A 26,789-nucleotide genomic window follows, 5' to 3' on the forward strand; every position below is an offset into this window, starting at 1 on the left:
ATTATTTTGTATATAATCGACTGCTTAGTTGCATACTTTGACTTGACTAAGTATATAGTTTATTATCAGGTTGTATCTCTATTGCAGAGTGGTACAAAGCGTTACTCAAATCACAGTAAAATACTTGATTCTATCCCCCAAAATCATCACTCTTATCCAATGTAGACTTAAAAGTAGCTCACACAGAATGAAAAAGAGCTCTGTTGATCTTTTTAATTGTTGATTTAGCGATGTTTGTGTCCTGGTTAGTTTTTAAATATTGACTGGGATTTTCTGAATCAAGGCTAAGCGGTCCTTGAGTTGTTTCTTGAATATCTTTAATGTTTAATGTTTCAAGTTGGGTAGAAGTCATTAATTTGTTATTTCCACCATTAAGAAGTGTGAGTCGATGGCTACATGTTGCCGACACCCTATGATCACACTGTTCTCCAAACAGGTGATGGTGAGGACACAACTACTCACTGAAATTATGATCATATAAAAGCCCTCTATAAAGATAAGCAAAACGGTCGTCAATTTTTGCTCGTACGTTAAGCTGTAAACTCCACCTCAGGATATTGTTCACATGGGAAAATGAAATATGAAAGCTATTTAAGCCGCACTGTGACCGACTAGCCAACGTAAAGGCAAAGGTGGTGCATCAGCTTGTTGCTATGATCGGACAAATGCATTGGCATGTTTTGCCCGATGAGTGGGTTTGTGGTGCGAACATGTGTGTTGCTGAGATTAGCTCAGCTACCCAGCAACATCCTAATCCAACTATGCGTCATCATGTTTCCTACCCAGACTATGAATCATGGAGTTTTAATGGCACTTGCAGGTCAGTTGTGGTCGACATTTTCAGTCATATACTTGATCTAGGTGTGTTTTATGTCACACGAAGCCAGAGGAGGATTTAATATTTAGTCTGTCCAGGAATATCATCGGCATGTTTAAGGAAATTCATGTGAAATCATTGTTCTGTTGTCCATTTTACAACTTCATTTTGAACCCGGCCAACCAAAAAAGGTTTATCTGCCTCTGTATATTTTGTCCAGATGATTCTACTATTGTTCTATCAACTTGGAAAAGTGTTGAATGTGTGATATTTAAGTGATAAAGATATGCAGTATGATAGCTGACTTAATCACAATGAAATAAGAGTGTATGGTACCTAAATGCCTTTGGAGAAAATGAGGCTGAAGGTTGACATGTGTGTACATGAAAGTCCTGATGTGTGTGTGTGAATGTGTGTGTGCCTCAGAGTAACCTTACCCTGCCAGTGCACAGGTGATACCATGCTGAATATAGCACCCTTATAGCCAGCTGGCCATGCTATTTAAAACAGAGAGAAAGGGGTGGGGGACTGCGACGAGGGACGCCATTTACCATCAGCATTCAGTAGGAGCCTCAGACACACTGGTGGTGGGACCAGACTGCAAAATAGCCCCAGTCAAGCACGAGGATCAGGAAGCATTGGCTTTAAATCCCTGTATCATTCCTTCACCCTCATCCCCGTGTGTTCACCGTTTTCCCTCAAGGACGGAAAATCATAAGAGGGATTGAGTACCAATCAATCACTCTGAATGTCATCCGTTGTATCAGATTTGTCTAAGCACGTTTAGCTTTGTGGACTCAAATGAGGTAATTGTACTCCATATAGGTGTATAATTAAAACCAGGACTGGACTACGGAGTGGATATCTGAAGAGTTGTGTGTCATTTTGATATTAATTTCAGATGCTAAGCTTGAAAGAATGTTGACGCTTCTGTTGTCAGTTACCCAGCGCTTAGTCCTGCTCCGGGTTGTGGGGGCCAATCCCAGCGTCATGGGTGAGAGGCAGGAATACACCCTGGACAGGTCACCAGTCCATCACAGATGCATCTGATTTGTCTGCATCATGACATGACTAAGTGGCGGCCATAGTAAATTCAGTACTTTTACAGCAGTTTATCTACTCCACCCTTACTCATCTTTTCAGCAGCAATGATGCAAAAATACAATCTCCATCAGGTGTGAATATTCCTCTTCTGAATCTCAGTCAGTTTATTCTGCTGCCCTGCTCTCTGTTATGCTCCGAACACAAAACTACAGCTACTCTTGTCTCCTGTCTACTTAATGCTCAAGTAGAATTTTTTACAATTTAAAAATATGAACAAATATGACTTTAAACATAGTTCCAACCTATACACTTTAGATTTAGAATTTAGAAATATTTAGCATAAATATAATCGGACCACCTGGAGGTGTTATGCAAGTTAAAGTGATTAAAAAGCAAAGCCCTTTCATTGGGAAAATGGTGCCCTTTCATGAAGTCACTGAAATACCAGTTTAAATATGGAGTAATGGGTAATATAGAAAAGTGTTGAATTGAAGCTCAGAAGGATGAGCGATTGACAAACCTGTAGACATAGTCTTGATGGACAGTGTTTGTATGTGTCAGCCATCCTGTAACGATGAATGAATGGCAACAGCTGAGCAGGAGAACTTTATCAGCAGTGCTCTCTGCGCGTGTGCGTGATGCAGGAGGAGCTGCAACCAGAACGGTCTCACTGGACACACTGAGAGCTGCACTCACTGCTGTCCTCTCTTCCTCTACCACAAGCCTCTCTTCAGCTTCTCTTCCCGGTTCTGTTTTTGTTCTCGACTTGCCCTGTGGATTTCTGTCTTCCGTCCTTTACACGTCTTTTTGGGAACTGCACCAGTCGTGACTGGCTTACATTCCCTGCAAATGGAAAGGAGATGAGGAAACAAAGATAATTGCTGATACTGACACAAGGGAAAGGCGGTGGTGTTCGAGGGAGTCTTCCGTTTCTTGTTGGCGTTCATCTATTTTTAAGTGGACGCTAAACCACTTGAATTGGAGTTTGGTTAGTTAGTGCTCTTCCCTTGGGAAGAGTGGACAGCTATTTAAAGGGACAGCTGGCACGATTTGACACGTCAAGGACTCAAGCCATCCTAATGTTGGAACTTGGATGGCTAACTGCGTTCAAATGAAAAGATTCCTATTTATCATTTAAAGTGATCCTCTGAATGATTATGCTGGACACCAATCACTGCCTGTCTTTTGAGCCCTCCCCCTTGGTCTGTTCTCCAATGGAAGATGATATGGATAAGTCAGGGCTGAAGATGGATCATGACAGACATGTCTATCACAGCCTGAAAGAAGGTGGGCGATCCGGAGCTACACACAGTCAGTACACAATAACATGATCAGAGTTGTGTTCAAATCATTCGCTGTTTAGAACAGGATGCTGATGCTGTGGCTTTGCTTAGGTTTACCCATTGCTTTAAGTTTACCCTAGTGTAGGCAGCATTAACTGTAAGACAAGTGCATTTATTTTCAACTGCCATGGCTTGTATACAGTGTAAATAAAAACCTAGAAACCTATTTTTATCTTGATAACGCTTTATAACAAAATTATCTTTGTCATTCATCTAGCAGTTTTTGTAGCCATTAAAGTTAAATCTAATGTATTCGTATACTAAGAGTTCAATATCCTTGCGAGTTGAGGGATAACAGCAAAGCAGATATTGACAATAACCACAAACTCATGGTTAAATGAATGTTATTTTCCCCTAAAAGCAAGTGTAATGAAACTTCTTCCAGGGATAATCCAAAAAACCATTGCTTTGTTCGTACATTGAATTTTTGCTGTTTGCCCCAATTCAGGCGTAGAATATACTTTTTCGAATTTAACTTTCCTTGAAACGGCTCTAACTTATGATCCAATGTGTCATTCATGTGTACGTGGTAGTGTTCACATTATGGCAAGTGCCATCTGCTTTATCGTCAGGAAGTTGGTCTAAAATTATTGCTTTCCACCTGTGTGACTGCTTATTATGTATTCTGCTAATAACATTCCGAAACCTGTCTGTTTACTCTTGATAGTGATGTCACTTGGAGTGTTGTTACCAGGAGCCGGCTTTCTATGTTCAGTAGTGCTGCAGTAACTGTCATAACATTGAATTGGCAATGCAGTGTCAAGGAGTAAACAAGAGGCCAGTGAAGTATAATTAAGAGGGACGCTAACATTTTTATGATGGTTGGAGCCTGCTATTATATTCACGAGTCACATAGCAGGTGGCAAGTTATTTGTCTGTTTTTTTTATCTATAACTACTAGTTTGTGTTCATGCACTTGCAATTACTTCACTGTAGCTGTGTTCAAATATGAAGCATGTTTTTCATGTGTGCATTATGTAATATACAGATATTGTTGTGCATCATTTTATAATTCTTCATTTTATGTTTAATGTTTGCAATCAGTTGTATCACTGCTGCAGTGTAGTGTCTGGCTCATCCACCTGCTGGATCCCAGTTTTGCCCGGGATGCTAACAGACAACGGACATCAGTTAGCTTCATCTTGCACAAGATGTGTGCGTAAGGTGTGATGTTCCACTAAGTATGGTGTACACAGTATGGTGTAGACCTCGTAAATGACTCACGATCACTATCCTCTGTTGTCTTCTTGTTCCCCTTTAGTGTTTCTTCATGGTTTATTTAACTAATTGTCTTCATCTAGCTCTTGTATAGTCGGTTGTGTGCCATGCTATGCTGGTTGTATGTTTTGCACCCCATTTTATTAACTGAAGCTAACTTTAGTATTAATTTTAATTTAGACAAGCTTCATAACCTTTACCGATGGCATATGTTCTTTACTGGCTACTTTTTTAGTCGACATGTTTTCAGTTTCCTCTTTCCTTTTTTAGTTCCTACGTGACTACGTTATAGTTAAACAAAAGAATGTTTTACACTTTGTCAAACACAAGTAACTATGGCATCATCACCATCCTTGCATGTCAGAGACTAAAAAGGCTATAAAGTTTGATGTCTATAACTGCTGTATGTTCCAGCATAGTATGGTTCTACAGTACAAATTTGACACGGTAGGAAACACTGAAGAACTGTCTCCTTGCTGAAGAATAAATTCAGCAGTTTGGTGAAATTTCTGTCAAAAGAGAAAAACCAAGCTCACATTTTGTACTGAGTGGGTGGCATCACCCTTCCAGGCAGAATATCTTTTTCTCCACACAATTATTTCAGTATGTGTCATGCCTTGGTCAAGGATTGTCTGCACCTAAACTAGCATAGACGTATGACATATTTTAGTCCACATTAGGCAGCATCAACTGAAGTTTAGGAATTAACCAGCACATTTTCACTTGGTCTAAATTATCTCTATATCTCACCTGTTAACATGGATTGGGGGGACATTGCGCTCAATACAGTTTTCTCCTTAATGCACCCTGGGCTTGATACTGTTCAGCACAGTGGAAGTGTAAGATTCTCTTTCCCAGAATAAACCTCTTCATTGAAAGCGCCATGTGGCGTGGCATTTCTCATCGCCACTCTCCAAGCACACTCATCCCCACAGTGTTGATGTGTACAGTGGTGAATCGCACAACACGTGAGTTGCAAGCGCGTTTAGTTCTGTGGGGACATTAATCTTTTTGCTGCTGTGCGGCCGGTAGACACATGAAGTCACCAGGCTGTGTTTAGCTCCGTACGTTTACATAACTGTACGTGAATTGACATGTTATTGCTTCCAAAAGCGAGGCCCCAGAGCCAGCGCGACCCTGTAAAGATGTCTTGTGTACACACGTGTAAATATTCGAGAGAAGTGCAGAGAACTCCAAACACAATCTGGAGCCAGGGAATGGGTTTTACGTCTGACGACTACCGTGATGATTTACTTGCAGCCCAGAGTCTTGCGCGTTTGCACTAAAAAACTAGCCAAGCAGATCAGCTACCCTGCGAGCTAGCCTGCTAAGTATCAGTGATGTCACTGTTTTTAGTTGGAAAGAACAGGTGCTGCATGTCCTCAAACAAGCAGACATATCTCTAGCCAGAAATGTTTGGGAGGCCGCACACAGACGAACACACATATATACCCTTTCAGTCGGGTCAGTTGGTGCACATTAAAACCAGAACTCAGTTTGACTGACCTGCATGTGTTGCTTTCCATCTAATGATACTCTTGCGACTTATTGATTACTGCTTACCGAGCTACAGAACCACTATAGCGGAGGAAAAATCTGTGTACTAAATGGAGAAGTCTTCCCTCTCTAATGCTTTTTAAATGCTTGGCATTGATGGCATAATGACTAGGAAACTTGCATTAAGCATTCCGAAATAAAACCTACATCAACTTTCAATTGTTAACTGTAAATGAATGTTGAAATATATTTGGGGTTTTTTTTATTGTGATGTAACTTATATTGACATAATTAGTTTTAAAAGATGCTTGTCTTAAAAGTATACCTTTCTCTTGATACTCTGGAATTGCTGTGGGAATTACTTTTGAACTTTGAGGTCATAAATAATACAATTCACTCTTTAGAACTTGCAACTCTGTTCTCTTGAATCGTGCGGCAGGAATTATAGTGGTAATTTGACATATGTTTTTTTATCCCCAAAATTTATCACACTCTTTTTTTTCCTCCACCCGGTTGTTATGTAATGTATACTTCCTGTTTTCTGCTGAAAGCCCTTATGAACCCGGAGCAGCTTGTTTCCTGATCTAGTGTAAAAGTCTTTTGAATATCATATAACTTAACGCATTCCTTTTCTGATAATTATACATCTTCTTTCCTTCATGTTTTTTAAAAAATAGTTTCCTTATTCCTTTGTATTCTCATAAGAGGAAGTGGAGGTCTACGCTCCTTGCACCGCCTTTTTTTTGCAGCAAAGAGAAGTGAGAAGATGACTTGAGTGTTGCAGACTGCAGGGTCTCACCTTTGTACTTCTCCTAAACATGGACACTATCGAGTAAATCAGAGCTTGCAGAAGAGAGTCTTTGCTGGTGCTGCTTTTATTCTTCATTTAACCTCCAGCCACAGTCTGACTTTTCCTTCTTCTTTTTTCCTCCGCACCATGCAGTCCTCCAGCTTAAGCTCCAGCAAAGACGAACTCGAGAGGAACTGGTCAGCCAAGGGATCATGCCACGTAAGTGACCTTCCATTCATAATAACCTATAAGAAGAGACTTGTTTTGTGACATATTATGAATAATACTTCAGACGTACAGGAAAACGATGAATTGAAAGTAAGTTGTATAGTGGAATACGTTTGAACCAACTTTGAAGTTCATCTGGATGAGCCTGAACTGGATGCAGGTCCCATCTTTTAGGCGTTTTGCTTTGTTTTTGCGAACCATATTACATTTTCCTATTAGTTATCGACCCACTTGCTTTGAACACTAGCACCGTTGAGTAAAGTTTCGTTTTGCATCACTTTTTGCCATCAACTAGGACAGCTTCCTCTTCCTCTGTCTCCACTTCCTGTTTCAAAATTGAAAACTAGATACGACCCAAACACTCAAACAACTTCTCTAAAAGATAAATACATGGATACACACACTTCCAGTTGCCTTTATATATATATGTTTTTGTTGTAGTTGTATTTATTTATTTATTTATGGTTCTTAGGTTTTTGGATTCAAATCCCAATTGTTTGACTACAAAGGCAGATTTTAAAAGTTGTTCTTTACTACTCAGTAAAGAACTTTTTACTTTTGTGATTTTTATATTGTTATTGTAATCAACATTTAAACCACTACAATAGGAAAGGCAATATGAGAACTCCACCTTTGCTTATCAGATTTGACAGCTGTGGTGTATGCATGTCTCAGTCAAGAAAAAGTAATCTCCTATAATTGAGGTGGATTATGGATCAAACTGTATAAAAGTGATGTATACACTTACAATTGTTATATGTTTATTATATGTATTTATTTAGCGAACCCAATGTTGAAAAGGGCTACCTCATAAATATGATCAAAGAATAGTATTCAAAGTTCTTAAAAAAATTTGGTGCTAATCATTTGCCATCATTGCCAAAATATGTTTTTCAGCCTTTATATTGGTATCATTCTTTGAGTGAGATGAATATCTTTTCCACTATTTTCACACTTACTCTTTTTGTATATTATGTCAGGGTTTGCTTCTGTTCATGTGTAAATCATGATTCCAGGTAATAATTTCTGACCCTTTCTCAAATATGATTTTCTGAAGTCAATTCAGGACAGCAGTTTAAAGCACTGGTTAAAGGAAAATAAATAAGTAAATAAATAGTGAACATCAATAGGCATTCTCTTAAGTGCAGCCAGTGCAGGGTGCTGGACCTGCAGATTACTTGTTTGCATGAAAAGTGGCAAACGGGCAGTCAGGGCAAAGTGAAACAAAATGCATGACCTTTCATGAGTGAACGTGATACCTGGTGTGGCTCTCGCAGTTTGTGTGTCTACTGTGAAAAAAAAAACGTTGGCCCCTTGCTGCTTTCAATATTAACTCTTGCAAACAAAGTGGTTGGAATCTCTCGATCCTGCTGTTCTAAATGAGAAACAAATGTTGGCTTCAGTCAATTTATTCTATGAGTGATTGCTTTGGAAATAATAGGTCATAAGTCATGGTTTGTTTTGAATAAAACTCACAACTATAAATTAGTCATATCCAATTCTATATTTGGATTTACAGTGAATTCATTTGCAGTAGTATCCTGACTGACAAATGTTTTAGACACTAAATGGAGGGCATTGAAAGACAATCACTCTCACTCAAAGTGTGTCTTTGTCTAACATGTCCTAAGTGTTTTCTACTATTGTTCTGCTAAGTTGTGGGTGGTGTAGATAGCAACCAGTTGAACCTGAATGTTTGGTGGTGGCGCTGACACAAATCTCATCCTAAAGATATTTCACTGGTCATGGCACATCAGCTGACTATTTTGTTATATCACAGCTGGTATGTAGGTCTTCTTTGAACGTCAAACGTTGTGATGCGGGGAATCCCAGCCATGCTTGCTCTGTCGTCCAGGAAACACGTACAGTCGACACCCACTGTGTCCCCACTCACACCACGGCTGTCTTACTCATCATTGCCCTCCCACTGTCCTTCCTCCCATCTGTTCGTCTTCAATAGATGAAGACAGAAACTGTGATGAAAGTTTAACAGCAATCCACATGCACATCGATTTGTTCACTGCGATTGGAACTTTTGCTGGTGATTTTACTTTTTTCTGTATTTACAGGGCTGAAGATTTGATTTTTTTTTGTCCACTTTCTATTCTGTAGTTCATCATTTTGAGACTGTATATCAAACAGACTAACTGATTTACCTTTACTGTATAAACACTGGACACACACTTAACACACACAGACGCCTGAAATTCCTATTGAGCAACAGTCCATCCATCAGTCTGCACGCTGTTCCATCCCCTTTTGACATCCAATCCAGTCGATTAGTCATCAAGAATTGATGTTCCTCAGACTCACATTAGAAAGCATTTCCACGAAGGGCTACTTTAAAAATAAGACCTGACTGGTAGCATTGTCGTCTTTGAATGTGAACGCAACACGATACATGAATTTCACCGAGAGATTTTAGTTAATGAAACACGGTAGAGTGTGTGGCGCTGCCTCAGTCTCCCAGTAGATAACCGAGGTAGCTCAAGTAGATGAAAAAAAAAACAAACGTATTAATTCTAATAACATTGGTATTTCTTACTTTGAATGGTGCATATTCATATTTATCCCCCGTGGTTTGTGTCGACGTAACTTAAGTACTCCAATTAAATTAAATTAAGTGTTTTAGGGACATCTACTGAGCAGTGCCTTTTTCACTTGCCATTCTTTCCTATTTTAACCCAAAATTGACAATAAATTTTTTTTTTTTTTTTTTTTTTTAGGTAATTGTTTGCATGGAGAGCCTCATTCTTTGGTGCCACTCTTTTTTTGTGTCACAACAACACTATAAACACAACTCTTTTGAGAAACAAAAATAAAAATTTGGCTGATGAAATATTAACATTCTGACAGTTGTGTGAGCATATACATAATTTATACACCTCTTCACATCTGCATTAGATGTGCTGTAGTTTATCCAACTCCTTACAAACACATTTGGATTCCACAAGAGTGCAAGGCTATTTTTCTTATTATCAGAAACAGCGGCAAGTTGAAGAAGAGGAAGGAACGGGAATTATGTTGTGCTTGCTATTGGTTCGATCTTTTCCATTTCTTAGAAACCGTAATTTCAACATGTGTACCTGCAGCTGCAACTGAGAGGCTACAGCTGCTGCCTGAGTGTCAGAACACACGGAGCTCTCGCTAGTTATTGGCGCTGTATCAAACGGGACGATGATGCAAAGTCAATTGTTACTTCTGAAGTTGAAAAGTGGTGTTGTGGTCATTTGCTGGCGGAAGCTGCCTCGTCACTATGTGGTTGAGAATAGCTGCAACACCGGCCTTCTTATCTTGTTTGTTTTAGTCCTCCTTCCTTTTTAACTGTCTGCTTTTGCACAGTCACTATCCCAAAGTATCAGTCGCATTTGAACGTCTTGCTTTTTTCCCACCTCCTAATACAGCTCTAAAGAGCCCGGCAGCTTTCCATGAACAGCGGCGCAGTCTGGAAAGAGCAAGGGTGAGTGCTTTGATTGGGTTTCATTTCATATTTGAACACTGGCAAAATCGGATAATGGATTAGTGCATTCATTGTCATGAAATGCAATTAATGACATGGTATTTAAATATTTGGTAACAGGTGAATTGTGGTTAACATCTGACGTGTCAATATTTCATGCTCTGACCAGACTGAAGACTATCTCAAGAGGAAGATCCGGAGTCGTCCGGAGCGATCAGAATTGGTCAGGATGCACATTCTGGAGGGTGAGTTTCTCTATCTCTCTGCACACTGTCACACAAAACATCACACAAGCTGTTTTTTTATTAATAAATTTAATCTAATTTAAGTGATGTTAAAAAAAGTACTTAAACAATAGTGTGATTTTTTTGTTCACATTGGCATTTATTTCTGTGCATTCTCATGGAACATTATTAAGTTACTTTTTGCCATGAGCAACAACACATTTCTTAAGTCTGTTTCATTCATTTGATTGAATGCATTGTTTCAATAAGACTGTTCAATAAGACTGAAGTTGTAATATGTAATAGATTGCTCTTTTAAAATTGCAAATGCTGAAAAACAAAAGCATTCAGTGAATCTGAAACAAGCTCCACGAGACTGCAGTTGAAAACCTGGCAACCCAGAAATCTAGCAACACGCGGCAAAGCAACGGTCAACAAGTCTAGGTGATGGGGGGACCCTCAACATTATGACCAGGGTTGGCTGCAGTGCTTTATTCTTCCAGTGATTTACGTTTTTTTCTTTGTAGTGTTCAGTAGTTCTGCAACAATTTGCTATTCATGTCAATGCATCAAGTCATCTGATGTCAATATTTAGGTCAGGCTTGTTTATATGTTACTTGAATCAGATTTGGTGTTGGTCATTCTATTGAATAATGTATTGCTTGTGTTTAGTGAATAATGCAGAAAGCAAATTTGCATGCAGAATCACAACATAACACTACAATGTCGAAATAAAGTCAAAATTCAAGTCAAGTCAAATTTGTCCCTGAATCGTTCACCCCTACTTTGCACCCCCTCCGTGTTCTTGTCGGGTTGAATTTCAATTTCAATTGAGGATTGTTCAATCAAAATACAGCCTGTGAGATTAGGTCAATAGAAATAACTTTAAAAAGGAAGTATGAACAGTGAAGTCAGATCATTTTCTGAGAACAAGAAACCAGTGTGTGTGTGTGAGAGAGACTTCTGCTAAAGGTCACGTCAGGTTGCTGTAGATTGACCATTTAGATAGGAAATTGTATTTTCCTTAGTGTAATTAACAATTATTATGGCTTTAATGAAACAACAACAGACACCATGCTGTTGGTGAAAATGTGGTAAAGTACTTGTGTAACTCTGAGCTCTGCCACCCACAGAAACCTCGGCTGAGCCGTCCCTGCAAGCCAAGCAGCTTCAGCTCAAAAGGGCTCGACTGGCCGATGACCTCAATGACAAGATCTCGCACAGACCTGGCCCAATCGAGCTAGTTCATAAGAACATCTTGTCTGTCACAATCCCGTTGCAACACTCACCACTGGGTAACTACTCCATCATCATGACAGCACACTGATCAATGCATTTCCCTTCAAGTAGTTTGTGTGTAAATTTCCCCCACCATTTTCTCCTGAAATCTCTCTGATGTTTGTCATATTCCGAATTTTTATCATCTGATTTATAATCTTTTGATCTGCTATATTATTCTCCAATCGTCATCTGCTTCTGTCCCTGTCTTCGGTGCTCTTTTAAAAATGAATCTTTAAATGTTTTTTGATATTATTAGCTTGATTTGTTGTTCATATCTAGCTTGTTCTGTAGCCATAGTCAGAACTTGAAAATACATGATCCTTATTCTGAAAATACTGGTGATCAGTACATTAATATGTATTGATTGTGCGTACTAGTCAACGTTCAGCTTTCTTGTTGAAAAGAAGGGTCACAACTAGGTTGCATTGCTTCCACATATTTCATTCAATCTCTATGTAATTTCAGGGTGTTTCTGTTCCTCTAGCACTCCATCAAAGAGTGCAACACCATTGCAACACCTATCAAGTGTGAAGCAACAGAACTTCAGTGTCCCAACCACCAGATTTAGACAGATACGTGTTCTGAAACAGCCTTGCTCATGTGGTGTTATATAACTTCCCTAAAATCAGTCACTGTTGTTGAGCAAACATGCATGCAGGTCTGCTGGTCAACAATGTTCAGTGTCCCAGAGGGAATGACACGACGTTCGTGTCTGACGATGGTCTGCTCCGACACAGAATCTCCGAATGGAGCGGGAGGCGAGAGCTCATCCCTGGATGAGGACAGCAGTGATGCTCTGTCGCCGGAGCAGTTGAACAATCATGACTCTCCGCTCAGTGCTGCCCCACAGCTGTCACCATCAGAGGCTCTGGTCCAGAATGGTTCTGCCTCCCCCACACAGGTATAATCCTCTCCATGTTAACTTCCTCAACAAAATAGGATCACTCTTTGTTTCAATAAGTTTAATGTTACATTAATAGGAAGTTAAGAAGATGTTTCCGCATGTAACAGAATTTGTGTATCAGTGATTGTGCTATATCTGGCCTGAAGCGAAAGCTGTAGCCTGCTGTCTTTTGGTGTATTTCTCGTCACGACTTTGCGTGGGAAGGCAACCATCAGTTGACTATCAAACTGCTCCACATCATGTCCTCTTTCTTTGTACTTTGTATTTTAGCATTTAGAACATAAACAGGCTTATTAATGCACATGGGCAGTTTAGGTTGGTCTGGGATGTGACTTCAGATCTTCTGATTGGCAGTCTGAATCTGAGATATTTCACATATGTAGTATATGTAGCGTATAGAGTGCTGCCATTGACCACTCAGGGTTCCTGTTCTGGACCCGGTCCACTGCCAAAATGTTGAACAAAGACATCAGAATTTGTCTTGTGGCTGTGAGCTACAGTGCTGCAAATAGTACACGCAGCTGCTTGAAGCACCACAGACCAAAAAACAAGCTGGTTTTGGTGGCTAAATCGTGACCTGCTAAAGCAGCGATAGCTTTATTGCCACTCTTTCTCAATGGGCTGTCCACATCTGTGGTTAACTGGTTTAGCAACAGCACACAAGCATTTCCCATCCAAAGGAGCGAGAGGTTTTAGCAGTTGGAATCAGGTGCTGCATAGTTAAGCATGAAAAGGAATCAACTAAAAAGAGTACGTCTTGTCTCAGTTTCTGTCGCAGCCACCTCCGCCACCTCCTGCTCCACCTCCCCCTCCACAGATAAACGACTCTGACTCACCACCGCCACTGAAATTAACTAACGGGGCATCGGGAATTTCCATCACTGCCCGCCCGTCTTCTGGACATTTTAAGGTGATGAAACACTACATTTTTTATGAAAAGTTTCTCACAAATTATCTTTTTTTTTTGCCAAAAATTGCGTTTTTTTTAATCCAATTTTCATGTATTCTGTCCACAGGCCAAGTCGAGTTCAGATCGTTCTTCACATAGATCTAAGAAGCCAAAGGACAGCAAACCCAAGGTCAGCATGAACCCATTAGCCCTTATTTCACTTGTAAATATTTAGCTCCTAATTCTATGTACACAGTTCATCTGTGACTGTTTTCACTGCGCTTAAATATGATGTGAAGGTTATATTTGCACGATGGAGACAAATAATTTCCTGCCCATTTCATATTTAGCAAATATTTAGCAGTGGAAGATTGTAGCATTCATCTTCTAAAAGCTGAAGTTGGTCAACGGCTTGTGAGCTGGTCAACCACACGTCAGCTGGGTAGCAAGGCACCTGGCACAATAATAAAACCATCAAACAAAAAGCCATGTTCTGACCAAGTGTCCAACAGGTTGCATAATATAGCAGTTTATGTGTCCTGCATCGCTATTGTACACATTTAGTTTTGACTGCTGAGGTTCGCCCCACAGCCATCATATTTGTGACTTTACTAAAGCAGCTAACTTGCATCTATGTGAATGAGTTATGTTTCAAAAACTGCATTTTGAAAGGCAGAACATGGCACATGTTGAAGTGATTCATCATTTGCAAGCTCCGGAGAACTCAATTGTCTGATATTATACCTAACATTTGCTACAACTTGATAAGATTATAGTATTGCTGCGGCCACCTGCTATGGCACTAAATAACTCCATTTCATTGTATGTTATTCAATTTTTGTACAAGATAGATATTAAACTCTGTACCAGATGACAATATAATGAGGTTCATTATCTTGAGATGGAAATATGATGTTAATCGGGCCGTTAATGGCCCACAAAAATGAAACCAACTGAACAAAAATGGGGAATTTTGTGTGAGGCTGAACATTTCTGCTGTAGAATGATTGTGCTACGTTATTTTAATGGTTCAGGAGCTCAAAGGAGATAAGTGAGGTGTAACGTAGGCTTGTGTTGTGTGACCACAGGTGAAGAAGCTGAAGTACCACCAGTACATCCCACCGGACCAGAAGGCTGACAAAGAACGTCCACCTCAGATGGACTCGTCCTATGCCAAGCTTCTTCAGCAGCAGCAGCTTTTCTTGCAGCTGCAGATCCTGAACCAGCAACAACAGCACTACAACTACCACACCATCCTGCCTGCTCCACCAAAGTGAGTGTGTAGTATGTGAGAAGCTCGGATGCTGAGCATTCTTTACACTTCCTTTTTCCACTCAGTGGTCATTTCTGTTGTAGACATTTCAGTTCCTTCTGCTGTGGTTTGTTTGTTCTGCATCAGTGGTTCACTTTAGGTACAATTCGAAGAAATCTGGCACCCACATATGTCATGGTGGCTAATAGTTATTAAGTATTTCGGTTTTTTTCTCTTCAAACGTTTTCAGGCCATCAAGCGAGCAGCCTCCGACCCCCAACTCTGGCCCTTCCCCCTCGCGCTGTGTTCCCCCCACAACCACGTCGGCTCCTACTACTCAAGGCACAACCACCAGACAGAGTCAAAGTGCCGCAGGTGGAGCCAAACCTGGGACTTTACCTGCCAACCTGGATGAGTTTAAAGTAAATTTGAACATACTTACAATAGCAGATTATGCATTCTTGTCTCCATTTGCCTCAATTTCTGTTTCAATTCAATAATGATATTTTAAACTGTTGAGTCAAAATATGATATATGGCAAGCTGAACAGGGACTTAAAAGATGGCCTTTGGATAGATTTTCTTTCAATAATGTTGTTCTGTTTTTATCCTCAAGGTGGCAGAGTTGAAGCAGGAGCTTAAATTGCGTGGCCTCACTGTCTCTGGCACTAAGAACGACCTCATTGAGAGGCTCCGCAACTACCAAGAGCAAAACGGCAACTCCTCAGCTGCGCTGAAAAATGGCATTTCCAATCCGGCAGCCACTGCAAACGCACCTACTTCCTCTCCGACCACAGCCACCACCCCAGACCACACACCAGGAGACGGGAGCCTCAAGATATCCCTCTCCTCTCTGGGTCAGGCTGTTCCAGGACGGGTCATGCGCTTTGGCAGCACCAGTTCTAGTCCTCCTGTGTCGCCCAGTCCGTCTGAGCGGTCCCTGGCAGGGATGAGTCCAGATGAAACCAGCTGTAATGGCGACCTGTTTGGAGAAATGGTAAGATCTAAAAACATTCTCCTCAGTTCAGAGGTCACCAACTGGTCCCAGAGAGTCTCCATGTATCCCATCAGGAGTACATCTGAGCAACATCTGGGCTGCCTCGATTCTTACACATGTCATGCTGTTGTAATGATATTTTATTCGTGATTTAACATTTTAAAAAGGTGTTTTCAGCACAAAACTGAAAATTCATTACACAAAAAGTAAGAGTCGACGCCAATCGCCAATGTTTGTTTGTAAACATAATGAATCAAAAACCTTTTATTTCAATGAAACTTTCAGGGTTTGGTCAAAAGTAACTTAGCAGTGATTCGATTTGGATGACGTTTGGCTTTACTGACCTCCATCTGTACCTGCCTGGTAAATGAAGAGTGGTTAAGCTGTCTCACCCCAAAACTGACAGATACACATATTCTATGTTGTACTTTTGAGACCCTTATTCTAATTTGAGCTTGTCGGTTTCATAATGTTCCTGACTCTTCCTCTTCTAGGTGAGCTCTCCCCTCACCCAGCTCACCCTCCATCCTTCCCCGCAGCACCCACCAAACGTCTCGCCACTTTCACAAGCATCACAGATCAAAGAAGAGTCCCAATACTCATGCGGCTTGTCTCGCTCCTCCTGTTCCTCACTCCAGCCGGTGGAGTCCTTGGACAAAGACCAGATGCTCCAGGAGAAGGACAAACAGATCGAAGAGCTGACCAAGATGCTGAAGCAGAAACAGAGGCTAGTGGAGACCCTGAGGTCCCAGCTGGAGCAAGGCAAAGTCGGCGTCGTGGTAACGGGAGAGGTCAGAGAAAACCCCCCTCTCATCCCTAATGGAGTAACTGTGAAGGTAAAGCAGGAGATGGAGCCAGAGGAAAGGATGGAGGGGGTGGCAGAGGAGGCCCAGACTAAAAAAGCCAGCCAACCCATGCAGTGCTCTCAGGAGACGCTGCTGCGCCTGCAGCAGATCCACCGGCTGCAGCTCCAACAAGCGGAGCAGCAAAAACAGCAGAAACCTGCTGAGAACCAGTCCGACCTGCAACAGAAGCAGCAGCAACAGAAGAAAGAGGCTCAAATCCTGCTTCAGCAGCAGCAGCTCCAGCAGCTCATCATCCAGCAGACACAGCAGAAGCAGCTCCAGGCCCAGCAGAAGCTCATACAGCACAAACTGGCCCAGCAGAAACTCAAAGGACAAATCCAAACGCCACAGAAAAACCACATGCAGCAGAAGCAGGCTCCGATGCTGAACCAGAAACTTGTAGTCAACCAAGCTCAGCAGAGGAAGCAGCTGAAGGCTCAGCACCAGAAGCAGCAGCAGGCACTGGCTACGCAGCAGGTGCTGACCCGAGCAGAACTACTTCATAAACTGTCCAAAAGTCCAAATATTAATTCGTTCTTTGTGCTTCTAGCTCACGTCAGTCTTCATCAATCAGCAGAACAGCTCCCAGGTCCAAACTCAGGCCATCTCGCTGGACCTCCTCAAGGCCAACGGTACACCAACCCTGGTCACAGACAGCAATGGAAACCACTATTTGATCGCCCTCACCAGTCCGACCGCAGACAGGCAGAACCGAACGTCCCCAGCAGCCAAATGCAACGGGCGTGTCACCCTGCAGGTAGCTACAAACAAACTGGTAAAATGGGTTTCCCCTTCTCACAATTGTTCCTCACTATCTTTTCTCCTTCAGAGAATCCAGTCGAGTCCCAGCAAACTGCCCAGCATGAACGGCCAGTCACAGGAGACGAAAGAGGCGGAGCCTGTCAGTCAACCAATCAAAAAGGTAGAGACGAATTGTTGTTGTTGCGACTTTGTTTTCTGTTTGTTATTTTTGTTGTTGTATTTGTTATGAATAATGTTTTGCCTGGTCCTACATGCATCCTTGCTGATTCTTTAGTGTAACTATTATCACAGATGTTTTAGATAAAGAGTGACCTTTAAAGTGAAATAGTACTGATTGATCTAACATGGTTTCACTTCTTTTATCTCTTCTGCAGTTAATTCATCTCTATTTTTTTCCAATCTTTAAAAAGACAAGAGTGTTTTGATGGATCACTTCAATTTGGATTTTATTGCTTTGGATTTTATTGTTATTTAGTGAAAGAACTGAAAAGTCAAGAGGTAGTTTGGTGGGAACATATGATGCAATGTATCTATCTAAAAGTATAAGTATAAAGTATAACTGAAACCACAATCCACATTTTAACCATGATTTTTAAAAACAATGTGTTGGCGATGATTCTCAATGAAAATAAGGAATATTCCCACCAAATTCTCATATTAAAACGACCAAAGAAGCTAAGTAACAGTTGCACCACTCTCCCTCCAGGGACCGAAGACAAGTCTGCACTTGGACACTAACGGAGCCCCCCAGTCCAGCCCGGTGGTCAGCGCTCCTCCGAGCCTGCAGCCGTTCTTCGATGACACATCGATTGACGGCGAAAGCCAAAACAACATCGCCTCTCCTCTCAAGGTAACGCGCACTCATCCACCGCGCCTCGCTCTCATCACCACTTCATTCCTGCCACTCCTCCATACTGACCTTCTCCCTGTTTCTCGTCTCATCACTCCATCCTGGCAGAGAGAGGAGGTGTGTCCGCCTTATGACCGGCACACACTGTTCACCCCTCCCTCTCCCAGACCCAACACCTCCCTCCCTTCTCAACGCTCCGAAGTACGTCCTCTTTCTCTCTGTGATTTTGGCTGTCTGTCGCACTTTGCTTTGAGTCGCTCCTCTGGCTCTGTATTTGTTGTCTTCCATGTTTCCAGGTAAACTAGAATTTGAGCAGGACGTTCTATAAGTTACTCATTTCTCTGTTCCAAATATGAATGCGTGGCGCACTCATTTTATTTGACATGAATTAATTTCTTTTTTTTTTTGTTGCCTAATTGATAATAATGTGACCTTATAATATGAAAATATTTTTTTACTGAATTAAAAGAAATTTGGTCTTTCAGCTTGTTATCATCATGTTTTCATTTTTCAATTACCAAAAACATTTGACTTCAGAGAAAAATAAAGCTAGATTATCATTATTATGTGGACTGCTAATTCTAGCTGTCGATGGAGAGGCATGTTTGTCATCTCTGATCTTTGGTTTGCAGCAAAACGGAGTCAACAGTCAGCAGATGGACGATCTGTTCGACATCTTGCTCAAGAGCGGAGGTACGAATCTGTCCAGCATCTTTTACCCGTCGGGAGTTGTTTTCGGTTGTTTATATAAGTCTTCTCCTTTCAGAAATCCCCTCTTTCAAGTCTCCCCCAGAGCCTTCCCTCACCCCCCTCCAAACCGAGCTTCTCCCCCCAGGCTCCCCTCTTTCCCCTCTTCACTTGTCGCCTCCCAGAGAGCCAGCAGAGCCGCCACTGTCCGAGCCTTGCCCCCGCAGCGGGCGCCTGGAGGACTTCCTGGAGAGCACGACGGGGGCTCCGCTGCTGGGGGTGGAGCCAGACGGCGGGTTGACGCTGATCGACGACCTCCACAGCCAAATGCTGAGCACAGCTAGCATCCTGGACCACCCGTCCTCCCCCATGGACACCTCTGACCTGGGCTTCTCCCCACACTCCACCGGCCTGGACTTTGGTGACCCCACACTGGACAGCATGGACTGGTTAGACATCTCCATGGTGGGAAATGGAAGCAGCGGAGGAGTCCAAGGTGAGAGTGGAGTGGGAGGGGGAAGAGAGGGCGGCACGAGTCTGGCCCCGCTGGCACCTCACACTCCACAGAGCGTCTTTTCTACCGACTTTCTGGACAGTACGGACCTTCAGCTACACTGGGAGTCATGTCTGTAGCTTCGCACACACACACACACACACACACACACACACACACACACACACACACACACACACACACACACACACACATACACAGACACACGCTGTGTAAAGGCTCTGACTTGGCTTCACGCCGACTCGTCTGCTGTCTGTGACTCTGCTGGTCTTCGGCACATGTGACCGTTTGTCTCTCACTGGCTGAATGAGGTGATGGACTGAAGTGGCTTGTGATTTTTGAATTAGACTTAAGGGATCTGCGCCGGTTCTGACCTGCAGGTCGACAGTTTCATCCCCTGGGAATGCAGAGGAGAGTGACTCCAGGGTTTTTGTGTCAGTGCCTCCTAAACTTTTGCACTTATGCTGATGCTGATTGGTTCAGGGGAGGGAAGGTTTCCAGACCAGCGCCACCTAATGTTGAGTCATTGATCAGTCGATGGCGTGAACAGAAAGGCAGCTGTCCGTGGAGAACTGAGCCCCGTCCACACTGGTCAGTAACTCTCCGTGTATCATTCAATTTAGAGATCCACATTTTGCAAATTGGAAATTCCCTAAACCAGCTAGTGGGTGACATCATGGCCACAAAAGTGGACTGAAAAAATCCTGATAATTATCCTGTCAATTGAAGTCCATCTTTGTAAGTATTCATTTCTGTCTCATATCTACATGTTATTAACATGAGATGCAGCAAATGTATTTTATAGAAAAATATTAAAGCAACTATCAGACAAAATGAATGAATCCTATTTCAATTTGATAAAACTAATATTGCATGACCTGTTTCCCAAAGAAACATTTGTTCAACACCGGCAGATTTTATTTTATTTTTTTCCAAAAACATCCTTAACTCAATTTGAAATTGAATGATACACGGAACTAAAACAACCGTCACAGGTTGGCACTTGCTATGGAAACAAACCATATCAGTGGTTTTAATAGAAGCCTCAGTGGAGGTGGAGTATTATTGGATACATTATGGTAGACCACTTTGTAATGCTGTATATGGGGTGTATATTATCAATTGTCCATATGACTATTTTTCTTTGCTGGATGCTTCGAGTCGAGCGGGCCAGCCGGGGACGGAGGCTTCCAAAAATACTTGGACCTTGACCGTTTTTTTAAAGAAAGAAAAGTTGGAAAATAAAAAATAAAAAAATATGTGAAAAATCTGAACTGACGTGTTTGGTATATGCAGTTTCACTGAAGGCTCACAGGGGGGCGGCATTGTCTTGGCTCTACTACATTTTCATCTTGCGACTCATTTCAAGACACATTCTGGTGTGAATGGATCGACTCTCTCAGTGTTTCTTTATGTATGACTCACACTCACGCGGTCAGCAGCAGATCTCTCTCTGTGATCAGGTCACATCAGAAGGCTGCTGATGAACCCAATGAGCTCTCATGGGTTCAAAGAGCCACGAGAGGATGGGATGGTCTTTGAGCGTCACATCTGGGTGTCAACATCTCTTTGAATGTTTCTTCAAGATTCTTTGAGCGATGCTGAATTCACCACGTTTCCCGTCCGACTATGTTCTCACCATCTCTTGTGATCGCCACATCATTTTGTGGTTTCTCACTTACCTCACCATGTTTAAGCTCTGTCATTACGTTTCTTTTCTGAAAATGGTCATTTATCTCAAAGGTTTAGAGCACATCAATTGCTAAAACATGTATTCGAACTTGACTGCTCTCCAATATCTCGCAGCGAAAGCTCTGAATTCAATTCCTGCATTTGGAGGTAAAAACACTGAAAAGCTGGTGGTGTGAGTCACATCTGACCCGACTCAGTATCAGACCCGGGGATACGGAAACTAAACCATGCCGTGCTGAATCACCCGCATTTGACCACTGACCTCCGCTGGAAATGAATCAGAAGAGGAGAACCAGTGTGCGTAGCCCAGTATGAAGGTGGTTTGGACCCCGACTCTGTCCAAGCCGCTCTGGATCAGAGGATCATTACCAACTCTAGATGTCTGACGGGAGGATCACTTGAATGGTTATGGGCGCTATTTGCAAATGAGCTGCGACACTTCTGTTATAGACGGCGACACAGACTGTCAGAATCAATAGGAAGGTCGTTTATCATCCCTGAACCGTTTATTAGCTCTTTAAAAAAGTCGTGTATTTTATTCTGATTTTTATTTTAGGATTATCATTTTTTAAATTATACTGGGTCATGTTTTTTTTTTTTTGTTCTGCGGGAATCAGCTTTTCTAAATAAGTTTTAAAAAAAGGTATTTTAATTTATTAGATCAAATCTAAATATGTTTGATGGATATCCAGAAAATGGTTTTGCAGTTTATTTTGCCTCTTACTTTTGACTCGAGTGTATTTTTAAGAACGTTTGTGGCAAATCAGCTTCCTTATTAAAATCTGGCAGAGCATCTGTCCGTCACCTGCCGGCGGCTGTGCAACACAAAAGCTCCTGAGACACAGAGTTAGCACGAGATGGTGCTTAGACTCCCAACAGTCAGAATGCAGTGAAACATTTCTCTGGTGCTCCTCACCTAGATGCTGGTTGCCAGTCCTTTACTGAGACTCAGATGCATTCCCATGAGTTTCTCTTGCTATCTTTCAGATGAACTCAGGAAAGGCTGTTCATTCAGATACTCTCTCAATGATGTTTGAGCTCTAGTGGAGATGGAGGCGAGGAGTCCGGAAACTTCTCTAGTCTGCCACTCGTTCCTATTATTATGTAACGTTGGAGTTGTTTTGACATCTGATGCAGCAAAATCTCCTAATCCACTCATTAGCTCTGAAGGTTGCTTTGCACATGAGAGAATTCTGTTGTGTCTTCACAAAGACCATTCATCCTCTTCAGCCTCTCCATATAAGCAGGACACTATTTCAATTTAGAGGGAACTTTACATCCAGTCAGTCAACACAGTATCCAGCTTGTTTGCACCAGATTATGTTCCATCATGGGCCCAGATGACCCCAGTCCACCTCAGTGTGGCGGTCTGAGGCTGAAGAACCAAACACCTGAAGTCAGTCAAGCCATCTGGGAGACGCTCAGAGTAGACCAAAATGAGGTGAATCGGGCATCGTGCCTCCAGAGTGAGGGGTTGCAGACATGACAAAAAAAACAAACAAAGGAAGTCTGGGCCTCTTTTGTTGTTGGCTGCCCCAGCGACCCCAAAGCAAAGGGAAATGTTGTCTCTCCTGTGAGTCAGGCCCACCACACACTCAGCTGTCCACCTGAAGGACCTGAGTCTGTTCTGCAACTGCAGGAATATTTGCATCACGTCTGCACTGACACCTCCTCCACTCGCACCAACAGGTTCCCGTGTCCGTGTCTGAGCACAAATCAATGGCTGGACTTCATCAATGGATTTTATGTCTGACCGTCAAACTCACTTGCTGTCGCATCACAGGAAACTCCAGCGGATCCGACCTGAGCTGTTCACGCGGGATCAAAGCAGCTAGCTGCGTCCACGGCGTCCATGTGACCAGCCCTCTTGCTCTGCAGGATCAGCTTGGCCGGGAGAAGCGGTCTGACCTCGAGCGCAGCATCGATTGTGACTGATATTTGTTTTGTTGTGACATCGCTGAGCGCAAACTGGCACGGCACAGCGCTCAAGACACTGGGAGTATTTTGTGACCTGACAACCATGTTCATGAGGCCAGTCATGTGACTGGTCAAGACCTGTCACCCATCATCACCAGCTTTTTACCACCCCAGGTTGACTATATATATATGAAAACCTAAATCCACGAACGCTTTACTGCATTTTCATGTATATTTGACAAAGAGCCACCCTTCCATTTGCAGTTGTTTAGTTTTAGCTAAAAAAAACAACCGAATTTCTTCAGTTAAATAATTTGAATATTTTAAAAATCTAATTCTTTTTCATACCTTTACATTTACACGTTGTCATTTTTTTCTTGAACTATTTTATTTGCTGTAACACATTTTGTAACACATAAACACATTTTGATTTTGGGGAACTTTCTTTAGTAGCATACGAAACATGCAAACAAAAGACAGTGCCTGAGATTCCAGAATTCCAGAGATGATAAAACTACAAAATAACTGGGTAATGATAACTGGGTTTTAGTTTGGTTCAGAGTCCTGGTTAGCGACAGTAGTTTCAAATTTACTTCTCGTGGTATCCAGCATTAATTTTGGCATTATATTTAAAGTCAAAGCCAAACTCTTCACCAAGAATGACAAAACAAAGCTTTCCCTTAGCAAAAACTAGTATACTTGAAGTTCATCTTATGAAGTATACTTGAGTATAAAGTGAGTATGGTAAAAAAGTAGTGTCCAGACCATATACTCTTAGTTTACAAGGAAGTATGCTAGTTGCATACTTCCTTGTTTTTGTTTTCTTTGTTTACTGAAGAATAATTTCATGTATTCAGTAAATAGTGTACTACTAGTGTTCTCGGTATATACTTCTCATCTACATTTCAATTATTCACTGTATATTAAAATACCACATTATTTATAGGTAATGACATATACAGTATATACTTGTGCGCTTATTCTCATGATGAAGTAATTCAATGAAAACACAAATCAACCGCTGTCAAATGAGAACAAAACAATGTCGGACGAAAGTTTCTAAGAATAATAACAAATATCTGTTTTTCACCCACTACTATGATCCTTTTCACAGTTTGCTTCTGGATCGCTTCAGTGATATACTTGAAATCCCTAAGATAAAATATAATATACATATACTTGAAGTTCATTTTATTAAGTATATTTGCGTATACTTAATAAAAAAGTACACTTCATTGTATTACTTTTAAGTACTTGTAAATGTAGTCTGTCAAAAACCTCCTCAGTTTTAGTATAAAATAAGTTTACTCATAGTACACCTGGATAGACGTCTTTTTGCTGAGGGTTACATGTTACAAGATGACCTCAAACTGTGATTTCCAGAGCAACATTAGTAACTATAAAATCAGATTCATATAATTCCTTCCAAAAATGGCCCCCTGACTCGTAGCAGTGTGTCGGGAGCGGAGAATCGGTCAATCATCTAATGAAAGCGGAGCCAGTCTAGTGACGGTAGCTCTCCCAGGGCATGTGGTTGTTACCATGTAAGGGTCCAATTGGTGCCGCGTATCTGCATCTTCTTTGATTTTCTAAAGGTCAGCGTTGACAGCAAGGTCTGAGGGGGACTGGCGCACAATTACACACACACACACACACACACACGCATGATCGGTGACAACAATAACTCCACTTTTAGAACCATTCAGCCTCATCTGTAGAGACTGTTTAGGAATTATCTTCCCTCCTGACTCCCTCAGCTACTTTGCTTTCAAAGATTGTAGATATTAGTGACGTCTCCTTTTCAGTGAGTGGAGTGAAAGGACTTCAGCGCCCTCGTATCTCGGAAATCACAATGACTTATTTTTTGAGAAGTCCTTTTTCAGTGGGCGCTCCGTTTTCCTCCCACACTGACTGTAGTAGAGGTTAAAGAGCCTCTAATTTCTGTACAGGCGTGAGTGTTTGCCTGGCAACCTGTCCTGGATGTCTTTCGCCCCGGGTAGCTGGGATGAGCTCATAAGGCTTGAAGGCTTTGGTCTAAACAGAAGGTGATATCCATGAGGCCTTCCGTGGTCCACCCACTCCACCTCATAAAAACGCTCTTCACCGTGCGATCCACCGCAATAAAAAACACATCTATTCAAATGAAGCGTTTCCCAGCACTTTTCGGATTCCAGAATAGTTTAGCAGAGCCTGAACTTTGTGTGTCACGATACCGACATGTTTCAGGGGTGATCTGGTTTGTAGTGCATTTTACATTAAGTCAATTCCAGAGTGTAATAGGTGCCGGAGGGTTGATTATTTGGGTCAAAAAAGAAAAAAAACTGAGTTTTATGGGTTCGGAATTCTTACTTAAGACTTTGAAGAGTTCTGATTTGAGTTGACAACAGGCGGAACTGTACGCGGATGTGTTTCACGAGGAAGAAAGTTGTACCCCGCTACAAAACATGAATAATTCTTCATTGTTGCACAGCTGCAATATTTAATAAGTCAAAAGCAGCAAACTAACACCAGCGGCCGACCTCATGCGTTTTGTGCTGTTCCCCACCGATGGCTGAGGACTGACTCCCTCTCCAGGCAGAACGAGGGGAGAAAACACTTCCCACCGTCACGTCTGATATCAACAAATCGAAGGCCGACGGGCCACGAGCACGAGGTTTTCCCTGGCCTCCTCATGAGAGACGTTTGAGATCTCTCACTGTATTCACTTTCTCAGCCGATTGTGTGATCACGCTCAGGTCCAGCAGCGTCCCTCTTGGACATCACACAGCCACGACGGGAAACATATTCGGGGACTGTGAAGTTTGGTGCGTGAAGTTGTCTTCAGACATCCCTTCCGTCCTTTCACCCGGCTCGGATTGGACAGTGAGATGGAGCTCTTCAAAACAGTCTGGGGGCTGATCCAGAGGATGTGGGGGTTTGATGACCGGATGTGCTGCTCTACTGACCCGACCTCAAATAAGTGGAAGGTCCCACCATCTGTGGTTTAAATCTATTTCTAAGTGAATGCAAATGCAGCACAGTGCTACACTGAATCCTGAGATGCAACTCAGAGACATCACATGTTCTGATGTGTCAGTGTAAGGCTGTACTCCTTCCTTAATGGTGTAGATCTTCCAATAAAAACGGTTGACATGAATCCTGAGGCCTGAAAGTTCGTCGCCATGGAAAGAGGAGGAGCATGCTGTCGAACTGTGTAGACATGACGCAGGTTAAAGAATGGAGGGTGTTATATCATAATCTCAAAAGCATCACATTACTGTCAGTATTTGTTTAAATATTTCATATTTATTCAGTGTCTCTAATGTCCCACAGTCAGACATTGGTGGGTCATAGCCACCAGAACAATGTGGTTCAAATAAATATGGCTGCAGTCCTTTGTTAGCATGAGCCTGTGTTGACAAATGACTCAAATCTGATATTGCTCACAACTTCCTCACAAGCATCACACTGATCTGCAACATCTATTTATGGTCATTTGTGAAAACCCAGTTTTGCTGATTTTTGAGACCTGATTTTATGAAAACACTTCCTAATAATGCTTTGGTTTAAACAATGTCACTCCCTAAGGGTTTCTGTGTC

The 26,789-nt window shown here is 42.0% G+C and overlaps 1 protein-coding gene across 5 annotated transcripts in view; it reads left to right on the forward strand.

Annotated features, from left to right (window-relative positions):
• mrtfab (myocardin related transcription factor Ab) overlaps window positions 1-20,875 on the forward strand; it is a 35,180-nt gene extending 14,305 nt beyond the window's left edge. For 2 of the 5 annotated variants that reach the window (XM_053859348.1, XM_053859375.1), the window contains 17 exons: window positions 6,863-6,928; window positions 10,342-10,397; window positions 10,567-10,642; window positions 11,755-11,916; window positions 12,640-12,803; window positions 13,573-13,716; window positions 13,823-13,885; window positions 14,784-14,968; window positions 15,198-15,369; window positions 15,563-15,943; window positions 16,438-17,265; window positions 17,339-17,545; window positions 17,618-17,710; window positions 18,257-18,400; window positions 18,509-18,601; window positions 19,033-19,093; window positions 19,167-20,875. In XM_053859348.1, coding sequence (XP_053715323.1) covers window positions 6,863-6,928; window positions 10,342-10,397; window positions 10,567-10,642; window positions 11,755-11,916; window positions 12,640-12,803; window positions 13,573-13,716; window positions 13,823-13,885; window positions 14,784-14,968; window positions 15,198-15,369; window positions 15,563-15,943; window positions 16,438-17,265; window positions 17,339-17,545; window positions 17,618-17,710; window positions 18,257-18,400; window positions 18,509-18,601; window positions 19,033-19,093; window positions 19,167-19,720 — 3,449 coding nt within the window. In that variant the 3' untranslated portion in view covers window positions 19,721-20,875. Of the gene's footprint in view, window positions 1-2,556; window positions 3,149-6,508; window positions 6,786-6,862; window positions 6,929-10,341; window positions 10,398-10,566; window positions 10,643-11,754; window positions 11,917-12,639; window positions 12,804-13,572; window positions 13,717-13,822; window positions 13,886-14,783; window positions 14,969-15,197; window positions 15,370-15,562; window positions 15,944-16,437; window positions 17,266-17,338; window positions 17,546-17,617; window positions 17,711-18,256; window positions 18,401-18,508; window positions 18,602-19,032; window positions 19,094-19,166 lie in introns of those variants that run through there. The other 3 variants (XM_053859356.1, XM_053859382.1, XM_053859365.1) reach the window with 3 other exon arrangements.
• Window positions 20,876-26,789: the final 5,914 nt, after the last annotated feature.

Source organism: Synchiropus splendidus, chromosome 1, assembly GCF_027744825.2.
Source record: "Synchiropus splendidus isolate RoL2022-P1 chromosome 1, RoL_Sspl_1.0, whole genome shotgun sequence".
Lineage (NCBI taxonomy): Eukaryota > Metazoa > Chordata > Actinopteri > Syngnathiformes > Callionymidae > Synchiropus > Synchiropus splendidus.